The sequence below is a fragment of the Sus scrofa genome, chromosome 17 (genome assembly GCF_054392235.1).
Source record: "Sus scrofa isolate SSC_HxYL_T2T_F1_AM1 chromosome 17, Sscrofa_HxYL_maternal_Yorkshire_Landrace_v2.0, whole genome shotgun sequence".
Taxonomy (NCBI): domain Eukaryota; kingdom Metazoa; phylum Chordata; class Mammalia; order Artiodactyla; family Suidae; genus Sus; species Sus scrofa.
The window spans coordinates 7,106,549-7,124,712 of NC_139399.1; the positions used below are offsets into that span (position 1 = coordinate 7,106,549).

The 18,164-nt window shown below is 37.9% G+C and overlaps 1 protein-coding gene across 28 annotated transcripts in view; it reads right to left on the reverse strand.

Annotated features, from left to right (window-relative positions):
* The window catches only part of LOC110257476 (ankyrin repeat domain-containing protein 26-like), a 128,454-nt gene that overhangs the window by 12,067 nt on the left and 98,223 nt on the right, over positions 1-18,164 (reverse strand). For 14 of the 28 annotated variants that reach the window (XM_085003031.1, XM_085003032.1, XM_085003035.1 and 11 more), the window contains 6 exons: positions 16,956-17,897; positions 15,131-15,283; positions 12,267-12,337; positions 11,830-11,923; positions 9,836-9,948; positions 8,076-8,205 (listed from right to left, as the gene is read on the reverse strand). In XM_085003031.1, coding sequence (XP_084859157.1) covers positions 8,076-8,205; positions 9,836-9,948; positions 11,830-11,923; positions 12,267-12,337; positions 15,131-15,283; positions 16,956-17,897 — 1,503 coding nt within the window. Of the gene's footprint in view, positions 1-8,075; positions 8,206-9,835; positions 9,949-11,829; positions 11,924-12,266; positions 12,338-15,130; positions 15,746-16,955; positions 17,898-18,164 lie in introns of those variants that run through there. The other 14 variants (XR_014831900.1, XR_014831901.1, XR_014831898.1 and 11 more) reach the window with 4 other exon arrangements.

Consider the following 18,164-nt stretch of genomic DNA (forward strand, 5'->3'; position numbering starts at 1 on the left):
AGCTCTGCTTTAAAGTGTTTATCACCAATATTAACTGAATTATATCTGAAGTATAAAATTAAAGGTGATTGCTGCTATATTAGTACTCATGTCATGTGATGACATAAAGAATCATAGGATCAATTTAAAATTTAAAAAATTGAAAAATGCACTGCATGAGTGATCCAAGAGTACAGTACAAGTTTTCAATCACAATAATTTCTTATCCTCCAAACAGCCTTGTATTATACCAATTGGTGTGATTTCGTCATCTCAATCATTGTAAGCTGAAAGTCCAACTTACTGATAATAATGATGGAAACTGGAATAATTTAAGGGAGAAAAAATGCCATCGTCCACTCAGAAATCTACAAAACCAACTATTAGAAGAGAAGCAGAGGAAACACATAAAATGTATACAACCATGTTGTAATTTAGAATGAAGTGAATTACAGCACATTAAACATCAATAAATTAACCTGCAGGAATAAGTTGACTTTTGTTAACTGTTCTTCTATCTCCTGTCTTGCTCTTTCTTCAATCTCCTGTTCACAGTGCTCTACCTGACTGCGTTCCACCATATTCATTTCTATGTGACTCTTGAGGTTTACTACTGCTTGTTCCAGTGTCTGTTTATTCTCCTCAAATTGTCCACATCTCTTCTGCGTTCTTTTCATACATAATAATTCCTGTTGAAGAACTTGATTTTTGCATCCAGATGTAGACATTGGGAACATGCAGTTTACTGCTGTGCTCTCGGATCATCACTCTGACATGACAGAGTGAAGAATAATAATGACACTGAGTAATACAGTGGAATGAGGGAAGTGGGCTGAGAATAGCTTAACCCACAACCAATATCACATTTTGAAATAAATTCAGTTACAATAAAATGCTATCTACACTGTAGAATTTCAAACCACTGAGAATCACAAAAATAAAAGCATTCCTGTCATCATCTATTACACAACATTTGCACTTGATTTTATATTTTATGTGTCTGTAGTTATTGCAAATCTTTCCTCTGTAAAATGACTATAAGTCATCTCTTAGTAAAAAGTCTCTTAGTACTTCCCCCCTATCTTAGCTGTCATAATTTTTAAGGAAGTTGTAGGAATACTGAATTCTTTAGAGCTGAGTAAATAAATGGCTCCCAAAACAAGATTTGGAAAACAAGACTCTAAGGAATGAATCTTTTTCATCTGGATTCTAATGCCATAAGCCTTTTTCAGAACTACAAATAGTTTATGCTCATTTGACGTGCATTCCAAGGAGAAATGTTTCACAGGGTTAAGGAGAAATCATATCTCCCAGAGTAAAAGTTTAGTGAGATGATGCACACAAGTTTTCTGAACCAAACAGTGCCTCGAGGTTTGTAAGACTTGTTACTTTCCAGAAAGTAAGAGAACAAATGAAACCAAAACAAACCAAAGCACTCACTGGTATTTCAGTGATGCTGAGTTGAGAAGGACTAATTGGCTGTAGGTACAATGATGTAGTGAAGAGTAAGGATAAAAATGCAAGGGCTTTGCAAGATGGTTAAGGGAAGACTGATGGCCCTTGGAGAGGCTGACAGTGACAGCTTCTCTCTTGGCAAGGGAAGAAGATGAAACAGAAAATCAGAGGAAAGGGGACTCATGCTATGCAACATTTGAAAGTGAATCAATGAGAAAGATAATCCAACAAAAAGATGATTAACTATAAAGAAACCAGGACTCACTGGGTTCAAATATCTGTATCCCATTTACAGCACTTCCATGTGTCCAGCTGTGAAATACAATGAAAATAAAGAAATGGCTTCTGGGCTCAGATCACACCTATGGTGACACCAGGAAACCATGGTCTACAGATGAAGCCAAGATTGTAAATCCCCTTGTTAAGACCTTGGAAAGATTTCATGTCTGCCTCAAATTCTATGGAAGATATTAAAGCATAAGAATTGAGAACTTCACAGGAAGCTCAAGGTGAAGAGCTTGCTTCCAAAAGATTCATGTAAGGGCAGCTTTTGCAATGGAATGCACCCCAATAACATTCACAGGAAACTCAAAGTTTTAAAGAGAACTGTGGAAGTAAAAACACTGCTACCACCATTGGACTACAAGAGCCAAGAATGGTGGGTGTGTGGGTGGTAGATAACTTGACCCCTTATTTCCCACATCTTCGTAGCGAGAGGACTGTAGTCAAGGGGCTAAACACTAAAAACCACACCCAGGTACCTCAGCTGTATCTGTAGCTGATGAAGATGGTACAATCTGGGACTTGAGCCTGAGCCTGACAGCATCATAATTGAGAGTTGTGGGAGAACTGGGTAGGAACATGTGTCTTTTTGTGTGTGTGGATGGACCATAAAAAATTGTGGCCAGTGAATCGATAAGGCTGGTTTTTAAATGTAAAGATAGGTTTTAGAAAATCCAACTTATAATCCATCTTGTAAAAAAGGTATGATGTGGGGCGACCTTAAGTGGCTTGCTCCTATTGAGCAGAATATGGGGGACATGATGCTGTGTGAACGGCAAGGCTAGGTTGGAAAAGACAATACAGCTTCTCCTTGGCCCTTAACCCTGGATGCCAGACCCCTCTTTTGAAGGAGCTCAGGCCAGAAAGAGACCCCAGGTGTTCAAGGCAGGGGTTGCACTTGCCTGGCCCAACCAAAGTTTAGCGAGATGATGCACACAAGTTTCCTGAACCAAACAATGCCTCATGGTTTGTAATTCTTTGTAACTTTCCAAAAAATAAGAGAACAAATGAAACCAAAACAAACCAAAATAATCACCAGTATGTTTTTTTTTCATTTTTTTATTACTCAAATGAATTTATCACATCTATAGTTGTATAATGATCATAACAATCTGGTTTCACAGGATTTCCTTCCCACAGCCCAAGCAAATCCCCCCCACCCCCGAAACTGTCTCCTCTGGAGACCATAAGTTTTTCAGTGTCCATGAGTCAGCATCTGTTCTGCAAAGAAGTTCAGTCTGTCCTGTTTTCAGATTCCACATGTCAGTGAAAGCATTTGATGTTGGCGTCTCATTGTATGGCTGACTTCACTTAGCGTGATAGTCTCTAGGTCCATCCATGTTGCAAAAAATGCTGGTATTTCGTTCTTCTTAATGGCTGAGTAATATTCCATTGTGTATATGTACCACCTCTTCTGGATCCACTCCTCTGTCGATGGACATTTAGGTTGTTTCCATGTCTTGGCTATTGAAACTAGTGCTGCAATGAACATCAGAGTACATGTGTCTTTTCGAATCATGATTTTCTCTGGATAGGTGTCCAGGAGTGGGATTGCTGGATCAAATGGTTGTTCTATTTTTAGTTTTCTGAGGAATCTCCATACTGTTTTCCATAGTGGCTGCAGCAGTCTACAATCCCACCCACAGTGTACTAGGGTTCCTTTTTCTCCACACCCTTTCCAGCACTTACTGTTTGTAGACTTTTGGATGATGGCCATTCTGGCTGGTGTAAGGTGGAACCTCATAGTAGTTTTGATTTGCATTTCTCTAATAATGAGTGACACTGAACATCTTTTCATGTGTTTCTTGGCCATCTGTATGTCTTCTTTGGAGAACTGTCTGTTTAGATCTTCTGCCCATTATTGGATGGGTTTTTTTTTGTTTGTTTTTTGTTTTTTTTTGGTATGGAGCTGCAGAAGGTGTTTATAAATTTTGGAGATTAATCCCTTGTCAGTGGATTCACTTGCAAAGATTTTCTCCCATTCTGTGGGTTGTCTTTTTGTGTTGTTTAGGGTTTCCTTTGCTGGGTAGAAACTCTGAAGTTTGAGTAGGTCCCACTTGTTTGTTTTTCTTTTTATTGTCAATACTCTGATAGGTGGATCTGAGAAGATGTTGCTGTCGTTTATGTCAGAGAGTATTTGGCCTATGTTATCCTCTAGGAGTTTGATAGTGTCTGGTCTTATATCTAGGTCTTTAATCCATTTGGAGTTCATTTTTGTGTATGGTGTTAGGGAGTGTTCTAATTTCCTTCTTTTCCATGTGGCTATCCAGTGTTCCCAGCACCACTTATTGAACAAGCTGTCCTTTCTCGATTGCATAGTCTTGCTTCCTTTGTCATAGATTAGTTGGCTGTAAGTGCATGGGTTTAATTCTGGGCTTTCATTTGTGACACTGAGTTGGGAAAAACTAATTGGCTGTAGGTACAATGATGTAGTAAAGAGTAAGGATAAAAATGCAAGGGCATTGCAAGATGTTAAGAGAAGACTGATGGCCCTTGGAGAGGCTGACAGTGACAGCTTCTCTCTTGGCAAGGAAAGAAGACGAAACATAAAACTAGCCAACCACTACCACCACCAATCAGACAAGTGAGTGAACAGACCTTCAAGTGATTCCAGCCCCTGGCCTTCTTGCTCCCCTAGCTGAAGTTCATGGGAACAGAGGCCACTGTCCTGGCCATGTTCTTCCCAGTGTAGAGTATGAACAACATACATGCTGTTCATTTAAGCCACTACATTCTGGGAAGTTGTTAGGGAAAAACAGATACACAGGAAACTGGATTAAAAATGATGATAAGAAATATCTCATAAATACAGTAGAAACTGGGCTCCTATAATCAAGACTCTAATAAATGTCAAGATTACTTTAAGGAGTTCCCACCATGGTTTAGCAGGAATTAATATAACATCCATGAGGACGTAGGTTTGACCCCTGGCCTTCCTGAGTGGGTTAAGTATCTGATGTTGCTCAGAGCTGTGGTGTAGGTCACAGACATGGCTCAGATCTGGCATTGTTGTTGCTCTGGCATAGGCTTGTTCTGATTTGTATGTAGCTCTGAGTTGACGCCTAGTCTGAGAACTTCCATATGCTGTGTTTGGCCCTAAAAAGACAAAAAAAAAAATTCCAGATTAATTTCTCAATGACGAAAAATCTGATGAGAAGAAGCAGATATATAGAAGAAACACTTAAGAACTATGGAGAAGGAAGTTTTTTAGGGTGCCCTTTAATTACAATTTGTTATAAATAGGCACGTGCACTACCTTAAAAGGTCTCCTCAAGATTGAGGCTAAGGAAAACTTGTAAGCAAGGAGGCACATGAGTTGAAATACAGTACCTGAAAAACAACTAGAAATAGTCAGTATAATCACCAAAGTCAGACTTTTTTTTTCATAATCAGACTTTTTAACTCATGTAACTGAAATTCTAGAGATAGGCAGCTTTGAGTATTTATTAATCGAGCACTCAATCTTCATTCATGTTCCTTTCCCCAGGGGGGAAATAAACCCTATGGAAGCATTTTTAATTTCCTCACTAGTAAAGCATTTGTAGTGTCCTTTGGTAGTATTTAAGTTAAATACAATTTTCTCTCTACTTAAAGCTTGTCTGCATGAGGAGGTAACACTGTCTCCTCTTATTTCTACCACAATGCTTCTCCATATCATACAAACAGTCTTTGAAACTGTGAAATACAAATTATGGATTTATTATTTGTTTCTGATAAATTGATTAAATATTGCCTGTGTTTTTTGGGGGAGTGCATCTGGGCCTGGGATTGAACCTGTGTCACAGTAGCAACCTGGGCCACTGCTGTGCCACAAGGGAATTCTCAATATTATCTGACTTTTTAACAGCTGCACTCGTGAATACTTTTCTTTGGATGGCGTGAAATATTTATTCCATTAATTATGTATTAGTTATAGATACGGCTCTGCATCTCTTTCTTTTGAAGTAAAAGGAGGTGGAAACAAGGATCTCTGAGTTCTGAGAGCCAAGAACACGATCAGGAAGAGTGGTGTACACCAGAACCAAGTCAGAAGAGAACTGAGTTGTGAACTGCAAGATGACGATTAGAGAGACTTTCCACGAGGAAAACCGACAGCACAGACTTAAATCTCCTCCTCCCAGATGGTGAAGTTTATGGATGAGTCTATGAATTATAATGAGTTAAACATAAGAGCACACATAGAGGACCAAAGCAGCAGATCCTGTGACTAGGATTTGATAAAAGCTGGAGTGAAGTGGGAGGCACTGGGTTAGAGAAGTAGTTCTGATAGAGGGCAGAAGAGAAATGGACTTTATCTTTGTAAGCCTACTTTCCATCATGACATGGAGTCAGCAGGCCTAATAAGCTAGCCACACTTCCTTCAGAAGCAGAAAATCTCCACAGCAGTAGTTAAATATCATCCCACTACATTCACCTTCTAATAGTACATCAAACAAGTATTAACCTGAAGGATGAGTGGAAAAGACTCCCCTTAAAATCTGACAGTACTGGCACTTAGCACTGGCACACTGGCGTACAGATCAGTGCGTTACCACTGAGGATCTAAAAAGAAACCCTCACAGTTACCGTCAGTTGACTGTTAGTAAGAGGGACAAATAATTCCATTTAAACAAATGGTACTGGGACAACTGGGTATCCACACAGAAAAGAATAAAATGAAACCCCTACCTCATACCATATGTAAAAATTAATTCAAAATCCAAGCGCTATAACCACAAAATTCTTTAGAGGAAAACATAGGTGTTATCTTCATGACTGGATTTGACAATTATTTCTTAGATATGACACCAAAAGACAAAAAATAGATCAACTGAACTTCCTCAATATTAAATACTTCTGTGTTTCAAAAGACACCATCAAGAAGCTGAAAAGGCAATCTTCTGAAGGCGAGAAAACATGAAAATCCTACATCTGGTTAAAAAAAAATTGTTAACCAGGATACAAAAAGAACTCTTACAATTCAGTAATAAAGCAAATCCAATTTAAAAGTGGGCAAAAACTTAGACAGACATTTCTTCCAAGAAGATACACAAGTGGATTATAAGCACATGAATAGATCCCCAACAATATTAGTCATCAGAAAAATGCAAATCCAAACCACAATGAGATGCTACTTCACACTGTCTAGGACGGCTATAATCAAAACAACAGGTCACAGTAGGTGTTGACAAGTATTTATAGAAATTGAAATGGTTACACACTTTGGATAAAAATGTAAAAGGGAGTTCCCATCATGGTGCAGTGGTTGACGAATCCGACTGGGAAACAAGAGGTTGCGGGTTCGGTCCCCGCCCTTGCTCAGTGGGTTGACGATCCGGCGTTGCCATGAGCTGTGGTGTAGGTTGCAGACGTGGCTCGGATCCTGCGTTGCTGTGGCTCTGGCGTGGGCCGGTGGCTGCAGCTCTGATTGGACCCCTAGCCTGGGAACCTCCATATGCCGCAGGAGCAGCCTGAGAAATGGCAAAAAGACAAAAAAAAAAAAAAAAAAAAAAAAGTAAAATGGTGCAGCCACTCTGAAAAGCAGTATGGCAGTTCCGCAAAAAGCTAAACAATTACCACATGATACAGCAAGACCAGTCATGAGAATATTCCCAAAAGGAAGGAAAACATGCATTTATACTAAAACCTGGTATTATGTTATAAATGTTCACACTGGCATTATTAACAATAGCCAAAAAGTGGAAACACCTCAAAGGTCTAGCACCCGATGAATGGATAAATAAATATGGTCTGTCCCTAAAATGCTGTAATATTCAGCAATAAAAAGAAAGGACGTGCTAATAACTTGCTACAAAATCAATGCACCTTGAAAACATGCTTAATGAAAGAAGGCAGTTACAAAAGACCCCACCTTGTGAGATTCTATTGATATGAAACACCCAGAAAAGGCAGATCCTCTTACAGAGACAGGGAAGAGAGTCGTGGTTCCCCAGGTTTGGGAAGAGTGGGGAAGGGGACACTGGCACAGGGTGTTGGCTAGAAGATATAGGGTTTCTTTGCTGGGTGATGACAATGTTCTAAAATTGATTTGACAACTGTATAACTCTAGGAATACACTAAATGTCACTGAATGTACAATTTAAATGAATATTTTATATTTCAATAAAGCTGTCACCAAAAAATGGCTGATGCTTTGGGGTCAAGAATGGTGTGCTGTTCAACTTCACAGCACTGGCCAGCATTCAAGACAGAAGAGAATTAACAGTGTGCTCTTTTGCAAAGGAAAAAAGGTGTCTGTCTTACTCGTATTACATCTATAAGATTGAAGGGAAAATCTGTGGTTCACTGCTCAAAGTACCGAGTGATTTATAATTCCCCAAATTAAGAGTTTTTGGGCCCCCAAACTGAATACAAATTACCTTATGTTTTAGCGTATCTATCTGAATATCCATTTCAGTTGGATTGATTTTTACAACACCATGGGCACTAGGCTCTCCTTTTTCATTTTCATTTACTTCCCTTCTTGCCATTTCCAAGCATTCCTTCAATCTGCAGAAATGTATAGAATGAGGAAGTCAAGTTCTTTAAGAGTAAATAATTAATAATGACTTAAACAGATACATCTTCTATCATATAACATAAACAATCCTGTAAATTATGATCCTTTCTCATTTATTTGATCTAATATTGTTTGAAAATATAACTAAATTATAATTTCAGATAAATAACATCAAGAATTTTACAAACATACACAGTAGGTAAAGTGTTAGTAGAGGTATGTACATATCACAATTCATATAGATTTCTTATAAATAAGGTATTATTTATATCAATTTTTAGTATGTTAATATGGAACATTAACTTAGTATCTTATTAAATACTGGGAATACACCAGAGATTAGCACCCAAGGTGAAGGAAGAACAAACTTATATGTGAATGTTTAGAAAAGATAGAAGAATACATTTGGGTACCTACTGATCACAGCCTACAAGCAGAAAATAAAGTACACACAGAAAACATCAAGTCACTCACTCAAAATAGAAAAAAGAAACAAGAGAGAAAAATCTTTGGAGTCTGAGTTGAGGGGAAAAAACCTGCCAGGCTTTAGAAGAAGGAAAATCAGCAGAGAGAGAATGTGTAACAGGCTCCTCAAGACTGTTTTAAGAGATGTGGAAATCTTGGTTAGTGAGATGTTAACAATATGCAAAGTGACACAGAGAAAGTTAAATGAGAAAACAACATTGCTGAGAATCAGTAGATTCAACCCTAAGTAGGATCAACCTTCAGTATCCACGGAGTTTTGCTTCCAAGACCCTCACATATGCTGTGGATGCTGAAATCTTCAAGTCCTTTCTACAAGATGGTGCTGTATCTGCATATACCCTGCATATCCTCAAGTACACACATTCTGTCTTCTCTAGATCCCTTCTGAAACCTAGTACAATGTCAATTACATGTAAATAGTTGTAAATGCAATGTAAGTACTATGTACATAGTTGCCGCCTGAGACCAACCCAAGTTTTGCTTTTGGAACTATCTGGAATTTTTTTTCTGAAGTTGGTTGAATCCAGGGATGTTGAGGGTGAAGTGTACACAGCAAATAAACAGAAAGGAAGATGGGTGGGGGCTTCACAGACATTGGGAAACGCTAGTCGTTTCTTTATTTTCTGAGTGGTCAAAACATGCTCACTAAGATTATTGTACTTTAAGTCATACTTCAAATACATAACTATATATATATTTGTATGTATGTTTTCTAACTCAAAGGGCAGAAAGAAAATATAAGCCAAATCAAGATAAACTTTGATGTTATTACACATGACACAGATGGGTTTTTAGATATTAAAATACTTGCATGCTGAAGGGGAAGAACACTACTAAAAGAAGGAAGATCACCAAAAAGAGCAAGGATATCCTGCAACAATAAAAACTCAAGGTAGACAATGAAGACTAGCGTGACTATAAGCAACAGGCACTGTCTTGACGGTTTTGGAAATCCTTAGCGTGTAAGCGTAATAGTACGACACTGGAAAAGTTTCAGACTGTGCTTTTAGTTTCCACAGTACATTTGCAAAAGGGAAATTTCTTTAATTATGAAAATGCATATATAAAATGTGCTTGTTTCTAGGTTTTAATAATAATTAATCATTGAAATGATTTAAAATATTAAAATTTTACCCAGTAATCTCTTTTTCTAATCCATCATTTTTCTTCTTTTGCCGATCCAACTGGCTTTCCAGAAACTGTTTTAACTCCATAAGTTGCTGTAATTCTTCCTTTTCTTGCTCAGACTTGGAAAAATAAATTAAGCAAAGTTATTTTTTCCTATCTAGACACTTATTTGTCTTTCTTAAAAATATTATTTTTTTGGCGTTTCCACTGTGGTGCAGCAAGTCAAGGATCTGATGTTATCTCTGCAGAGCTGTGGGTTTCACCTCCTGCCTGGTACAATGGGTTAAGGATCTAGTGTTACTGTGTCTGTTGTGTAGGTCTGTTGTGCTGCTCGGATCCCTGGCCAGGGGACTTCCATATGCCAGGAGAGTGTCTGAAAAATACATATATTATATATCATATAAATATATACATATGCACATATATTAGGGTTAGGATTAGGGTTAAGGTTGGGGTTAGGGTTACATATTTCTTATGAGTTCATAAGTGTTTCTAGTGAACCACAGTTCATAAACTTGATGTCACAAGTACAGAATGCAGAAATAATGACTTTTCTTAAAACAACCAATTTTTCATTTTTATGATTTCTTCATTTTCTGAAACTGAAATTGCCAAAATTTATGTGTTAAAAACAGAGGTTCTGACACATAAAAGACTAGTATTGATAAAAATCTTTTTCAAAAAGTAGTTATATTTACAATTCAGTTCTAAACATGCCCTGGCAACATTTTCATCCATAGTTCATAATACTCCAGGTTTTGTTCATCACATCTTACTAAAATCATCTTTGAAAAATTCCCACTCAATTCCCTTTACATTTCTTTTTAGGATCACATGGCTATGGGATTAGATATGTCATCTGTAAGCCTCTTTGCATAAGTTTTGGTTTCTTCTTTGCTTTCTTTTTTTGGGGGGGCGGGGGGGCTGGGCCTGCAGCATGTGGAAGTTCCTGGGCCAGGTATCAAAACTGAGCCATGGTTGTGACCCAAGCTGCTGCAGTGACAATGCAGGATCCTTAACCTGCTACACCACAAGAAAACTCCCCTCCTTTTTCATTAGCTATTTTTCTCTTTAAAGTTGAAGTCTTTTCTATACAGCATATAAAAATATAACTCTTCCTTGATTCTTACAGCTTTTTAAGTTTCTCCCCTTCCGTTGGATTCTAGCATTCTTTAGTGAATGGTCTCATTCACAAATTCAGATTTTCATCAATTATTCCCTTCTTTTACCCTAAAACAGGATTTTTTTGGCTGTGCCTCTGGGACGTCAAAGTTCCCAGACCAGGGATCAAACCTGCACCACAGAAGCAACCCAAGCCACTACAGTGACAATGCTGGATCCTTAAATTGCTACACCAAGAAAGAATTCTGAACTCCGAGTTAATTAGGAAAATCTGATCGTCTGCCTTGCAATTTCACCATTTTCTGAGTGTCGTCAATGACCTTTTCCTTTACTCTTTGATCCTGCTTTACTTGCAGCAACTGATAAGCTGAAACCATGCTTCTCTAAGCCCACTTCCTGTCTACATGGCAGTAACCCTTGAGGTTCAGTCCTAAACCTTTCTGTACCTGTTTTTTTTGTTTGTTTGTTTGTTTTTAATGACTACCCCTGTGGCATATGGAAGTTCCCAGGCTAGGGGGTGCATCAGAGCTGCAGCTGAGACCTACACCAGAGATCATGGCGACACTGGATCCTTCACCCATTGATCAAGGCTGCATCCTCATGGATTCTAGTTGGGTTCTTAACTTGCTGAGCCACAAAGGGAGCTCTGGCACATTTTTTTATTTAAAATCTTACCACAAAAATCACTAACTTTCTGAATTCAGTTAATGTCCTTGATAAAGGGAAATTATGCTACAGCAGTAAGTAGCATCAATGTAAATCCAATAAATACATTTTGTCAATGAGACATTTCCTATTTTATAAAATATCCGTCCATACTACTAGTAGTAAAATTAAAATTCCTTTTCAGTATGACAGGAATTAGACGACTAACTTACCAAACTTGTACTTAGTGAGTTTCTCCGAAGCTGTTCAATTTTGGCAACTTGCTTTTTGTTCATCACTTTTAACTTGGCAGTTTGAATTTCAAGCCTAAAATGTGTATTTTACAATAATTATTCTCATACATAGATTTTAAAAATACCTCACAATTTGTAAACAAATGTCTACAGAGTCATTTATGTAAGTTCTAAAATTTTGAAAAGTAGATGATTTGGCAATCATGCCAATTTTCGAGTTGTGTTTCGTGGATCATGTGAAACACTTAGAAATAATGGGGACATACTTGGCCTTCCAAAACACCCCAAAACTGAATTTTCTACCCAGCTTCACAACGATGCATTCTTTATTATCATTCCTGATATAATTCTTATACTATACTGCTTATCTGCTTTATACTTATACTCAAGTTATTTTCTGTGCTGCTCTATTGTACTTTTGCATGTGATCCTGGGTCTCCTCAGCACACTTCAGAGCTTCTATATGTAGTTCTTGTGCTTCTTGCAACTAAAATAAAGAAAACAAAATTGTGTTTTACCTACAAATACACCCTCACCCATTTCGGTCTTTTATGACTACTTTTTGTGCCATAAGAATGGAGCTGACCTGTTATGACAGAGACCTTATGGCCCACAAAACCTGAAATATTTGCCATCTGGTCCTTTACAAGTCACTGACCTCTCCTCTAGTACTAAAACACAACATGGTTTAAATTCAATTTTATCAAATGCGTATACACACTGATAAACTGGCCAAAGGGGGAAAGTCAGAGAATTACCTTAGAATAAACATTTATATTTTTGTCTTCCAAGTTCCATATCAACTATAACATTAAATATCCACCTATGTGAGTGACCATGGCCAGTCCAGGGATTATGAAATTCTCTTGGTCTAGTTGGACAGTATCTACACAGGAGCCAGGATGTGTGGTTCTCAGTCCCAATCCCACCCCTTATTAGCCGTGTGCCCTTGAGCATACCACTTACATTTCTGTCTGTCTCAGTTTCCCCCATCTGAAAAATGGAGATAATAATAGCATCTACCTCACTGGAATGTTGGGAAGCTTAAATTGGGAAATGCATATAATGTACTTAGAAGAGCAGGTGGCACATAGGAAGTGCTAAGTGTTTGCAATTAGCATTATTACTGTTGCTATAGCGTATGTTCTAAACAATTTAATGTTTAGGCAGATAGCATGCCAATGGACATGGTCTTCTCTACAAGTCACATGGAAATCCCTCTTCATACCATTGAAAGTGGCGGACAATGGGGAGCCTGAGGCCCAGAGCAGATGCCCAGAACTTCAAAGACTTACGCTAATTCCACCAACCCACTATTTTTTTCCACTTATAATAATTTATAACTTACTTCCTCTCTGTACTACTCACTGGTCAGTGACCATGGACTACAATGCAAATAGCACCTTGAGTGAGTAGTACTGATTGATAGTACATGACTTACACGACTGTTAGAGGAAATGTTAATCCATTGGTATGGATATTTCCCAAAGTTCTGAATCAATTTATTCCCAGCAACTGTTTATGTCCAGCTGCTCCAGCAAGTACTCGGGTGAGAAAATTAAGGTTATGGCCTATCAAAATCAGAATTGCTGCCCCCAGAGCTTTACAATTGGTGAAATTCTCTCCATCTGGAAATCCCAGTTTTGGTTACATAATGAAGGAAAGCAAATTAGAAATTTTTTTTTTTCATAGTGAGGGAGAAAAATGAGCATTCACTTGAGCAATTCTTCTTGATTAAGTGTTTTTATCTTATATTTCATGCTTAAAAAAGAATTTAATAAACAAAATTTTATATCTCATCTCTAAGAAGGAATTATTGGTTTGGCATAAAGTACTTAACCTAATCCTAATAACTGTTAGGCTAAAATATGTTCAGTTTATGCAAGGAGAGGTGCCATGCATATCCCATAACATTCCCTGAAAGACAAATGTATACTTAGACAAGATTATTGCTCATGACAACAAGTTAAAGCAGTGTGAAATGAAGAGCTAAGTTGTCCTGCACAGACCAGATGACAACAGCTGAAGAGGACAGGGTGAATGATGGAGAAAACAAGCTTTCTGCAGAAGGAGAGACTGGGAGCAGGCCCACATAAATGGAGGATTAGGCGAGAGGAAAAGAAACTGAAAAGACAGAAAGGACAGCACAAGGAAAGGCCAGGAACAGGTGAAATCAGCCAGTTCACTCAGAGGATAAAATCCAACAGCAGGGAAATTATCCACACAGGTCCACACCCTAACTTGAAAATGAATGTTTACAGTGGCATTCTTTATAGCCCCAAAGTGGAAGCACACAAAGGCCCATCGACTGGTGAAAGGATCAATGTTTTAACTATACAGCAGAGTATTGCTCAACAATGAACAAAATGGAAGTGCTGATAATGGGCTGAAACATGGTAAAACTTTGAAAACTTTATGTCAAGTGAAAAAAACTAGTCATGAAGGACCACATACCATGTGATTCCATTTATATGCAACACCCAGAATGGGCACATCTGTGGAGAAATTAGCCTGGTACCTGCTTGGTGCTGAGGGAGATGGGGAGCTGTGGGTGATCACTAAGGGATGCAGGGCTTCTTTTTGGGGTGATGGAAACATGCTAAATTTGATTGTTGTGATAGTAGCATAACCCTCTAACATAGGAAATACTGAAATATACAATTTAAGTGGGTGAATTATAGATATATGAATTATGTCTCTGAAGTTTTAAAAAAATCCAGTGGCAGGATCTAGATAATTTTCTTAATTCTCTACTACATGAGATCCGAGTATCTCCATATTTCAACAACAGAGCTCAATTGAAAAGAAAAGAAAGGCAAAGCCTAATTTCAACTGGTTTGTAGAATGACCTCTCTGCACAAGTTAATCTGAAATCCACAAAATAAATACACACAGATGCCATACCCTTCACCAAAGTGAAGGTAAGAAATTGCAATTTTTTTGATCATCCCATTAAACATTCTCCTCTGATTTTATCAGGCTTGTCTGATCATCGTTGTAGAGATATCACTAAAAAGTACTGTTGAATAGAAAAAGCAAAGTCTCTCAACTTCTCTGAGGAGTGATGTATCATTCTCTACTTTCCCACGGGGAAATAGAATAAGAAAAATACAGCATACAAAGAGCAGAACAAAAGCAGTGTTTAAGAAATGTGTGTAATTAAGCTAATAAAATGGAAATAAAATAATTGTAAAGAAAATACAAAAGAAAGCTGTCCATGGGAATTACTATCCTAAAGCCTTTTATGTTATACATCAACATTTAACAATCTCATACATACTTTACTTGTCATTTGATGTACTTTCTTCTTTAAATCCTGTCTCTCATCTTCTAATTTAGCACAATCACGTAACATGAGTTCCAATGAAGCCTCAGACAGGGACTGCTTTTTTAGGGAATCAGCCAGTTCTTGTTGAAGTTGTTCCACAACCACCTAGTAAGATACTCTGTCACTGATTTTATAAATCACCTTATTATTAGTTACATTAATAATAGTTAACTCCAATATATGTGCTTTGAAAACTATCACCACAGACATCAATCCACCTTCTTCTTTCCTTCACATGCACACCTTCCAGCTCACTGAATTTGGTTAAAGATACAGCAGGTGTTACCCTCCTGCCTTCAGGACATTAAGTTATTAGCAGACAGATTCAGGCCTGCTCCCCACTCCCCCAACCCCGCCAATGAATGTGCAGAGCTCTACTAACTCCTGAAGTCTCATAAAGAAATGGAGGTGAAAAAAAAAAAAGAAAGAATAAAAAAGAATAAAGGCATTCTCTTGGGCCCAGTGTGTTAAGGATCCAGTATTGCCATTGCAGTGGCTGGGATCACTGCTGTGTTGTGTGCCGGATTCCTTGCCCAGGAATTTACTCATGCAGAAGGCAGCACCCACCTCAAAACAAACAAACAAAGAAACAAATAAACAAAAAAAGAAAAAAAATAGGTGCACAGTTCTAACAGGTAGTGGTAAATTCCACCTTGTTGAACATATTCCCTCCTCGCTTCCATTAACTTCAGAGTTCTCACTGTAAATATACTTTGATAAAACTCAAACAAAACAAAACAAAACCAAAACAGAGTTCCTCACAGATTCAATTTGGTGCTCAAATGAGGTCACGCCCATGGATTTCAGGGCCCTTTGGTAACCTGGCCTCTACCTGCCTCCCTGACTACAGCCCCTACAGCCCTCGCCTCAACCCACTCTGTTCCTGCCTCTCAAGAACCCTGTCACCTCTCATTACTCTGAGGATAGGAATCCAGTGCAAATTTGATCAATCAGAGAGCTACAGTTCTGTGCTGGACAAACTCATATCCAAATAATAGTAATTGAGCCATAAAATGAGAATATGAGCAACTCATTGGTACACATGTTCAAAGTAAATTATCAGTAGCAGTGGGAAGATTAAATCAAATGCAGTTTTGTTAAAACTCACATTTGTCCCAAATGAGGATTTAATGAAAAGCAGATGCCTTTAAAGAGTAGAGAGGTTATTATAAGAACACATGTTTTGAGACAAATATTTCCAAATTTAATTCCAATGACCATGAATAACATTGTACCATTGAAACAGGTATGAAAGCCTACTGAAGGAAAAGCACTATGAGACACAGCACCTGCACTTCAGTCCATCTGGGAATCTGGATGGGGCTGTCAAGGCCATCCGTCCACGTGAATATTAATATCAAATACTCATACTAGGTATGAGCATTGCGTTGATCTTCTCCACCGTGACATGACAATGAGTGACCGTAACGACTGAAATTATCATTCTAGCAGTGTAAGAATAAATTAATATCTGTCTCTATCTATTAACAATTTATAACTTAATCTCTTAAAATTTCTTAGGTGACATCTTGTCTTTACTCAGCATCAAGCACTCTCAGGTCTAATTTTGGTTTCTGGATACAAGCTATGCTTTCAGGCTAATTTATAGCCTAAACACACACACACACACACACACACACACACACACACACATATAAAATATCTATATGGCCTATATAAACCTATATTTTTCTTATATTCAGCTAGAGTCAAATGTGGCCATCATCAAATTTTCCTTCAGGAAGTCTGACAATTCTCTTTCTTTCTGGACACTTACTTCTCTTTCCATTGCCTCATTTTCATACTGATTAATACTCTCTTTTAGGTGACTATATTCCTTAGTTAACTCCTTGTTTCTTTCCTCCAGCATCAGATATTGCTTTTCACTTTTGGCTTGAAGACTCTTCACAGTATTCTGAAACTGGTCCTGGATATTAATTACCCTTTTCTGCTGGCTCTCCTTTTTGTTTTGCAAGTCATCCAGCTGCTGTCGCAGCAAGAGGTTTTCACTCTCTAGTTGGGATAATCTCCCCTTCGAGGATTCCTGTTTGTCCATGTACTTCTTCACTTTGCCTTGTTCACTTGGAGGCATGTGTTCAATTTCCTTCTGACACTGTGCTTGGCTTAGGTCTCTCTGTACAGGTACAGTTTCAAACACCAAAGACTTTTCTCTGAGAGCATCTCTCCCGTGATGGAGCTCGGTTTCTAGGCCATTGGATTTTCCTTCAGACTTAGACAGTTGCTGGGAATGCACCTCATTATCTTTCAGGTTAGACACATCCAAATTTATTTCATCTTGTAAGGGTAAGCACTTATCTCTTCCTCTCTGGAAGGCAAGTTCCAGGTCTCTTTTTGATGTCTGACTTTGCACTTGATCATGGGTGGCAGCCAATCTAGAGCGGTATGATTCAACTTGCCTTTCCAGTCTTTCTTTATTTTGTCTTTCATTCTCCAGTTCAGACTTCAGCATTGTATTCTCAGCTGTCAGTTCATTGCGTTCCAAGATTATTTTTGTTAATGTTTCCTCATTAAGTTTTATTGTCTTTCGAACTTCAGCATACTTCTTTTTTACAATTTTCATGTCCATAAAATATTTCTTCTCCATTTCCTGGTTATGATTTTCCACTGCCTCTATTTCGTGTTTTAACATGGCAATTTCATTCTGTGACATGTGGTTTTTAGGCAACAGTTCTTTTGCTTTTTCGTGACTCTCATCACCCTAGGTAAAAACAAAGGAGACTTTTAGCTAGTACTCAAATTGACACCTGATTTCCTCTCAAAGACTAGACTATATATTTATACCATGAGAAGACTGCAGTAAATGGATATCCAACAGGAAAAAATGAAAGTTGGATACATCCCTCAGACTTTACACAAGCAGAAATCTCCCAAAATTAAAAAAAAAAAATTAACTGAAGACAATGAATCCAAGAGAATAAAAAAGAAACCACAAGAGCATTTTAAAAAGCTCAGAATTAGAAAGGCC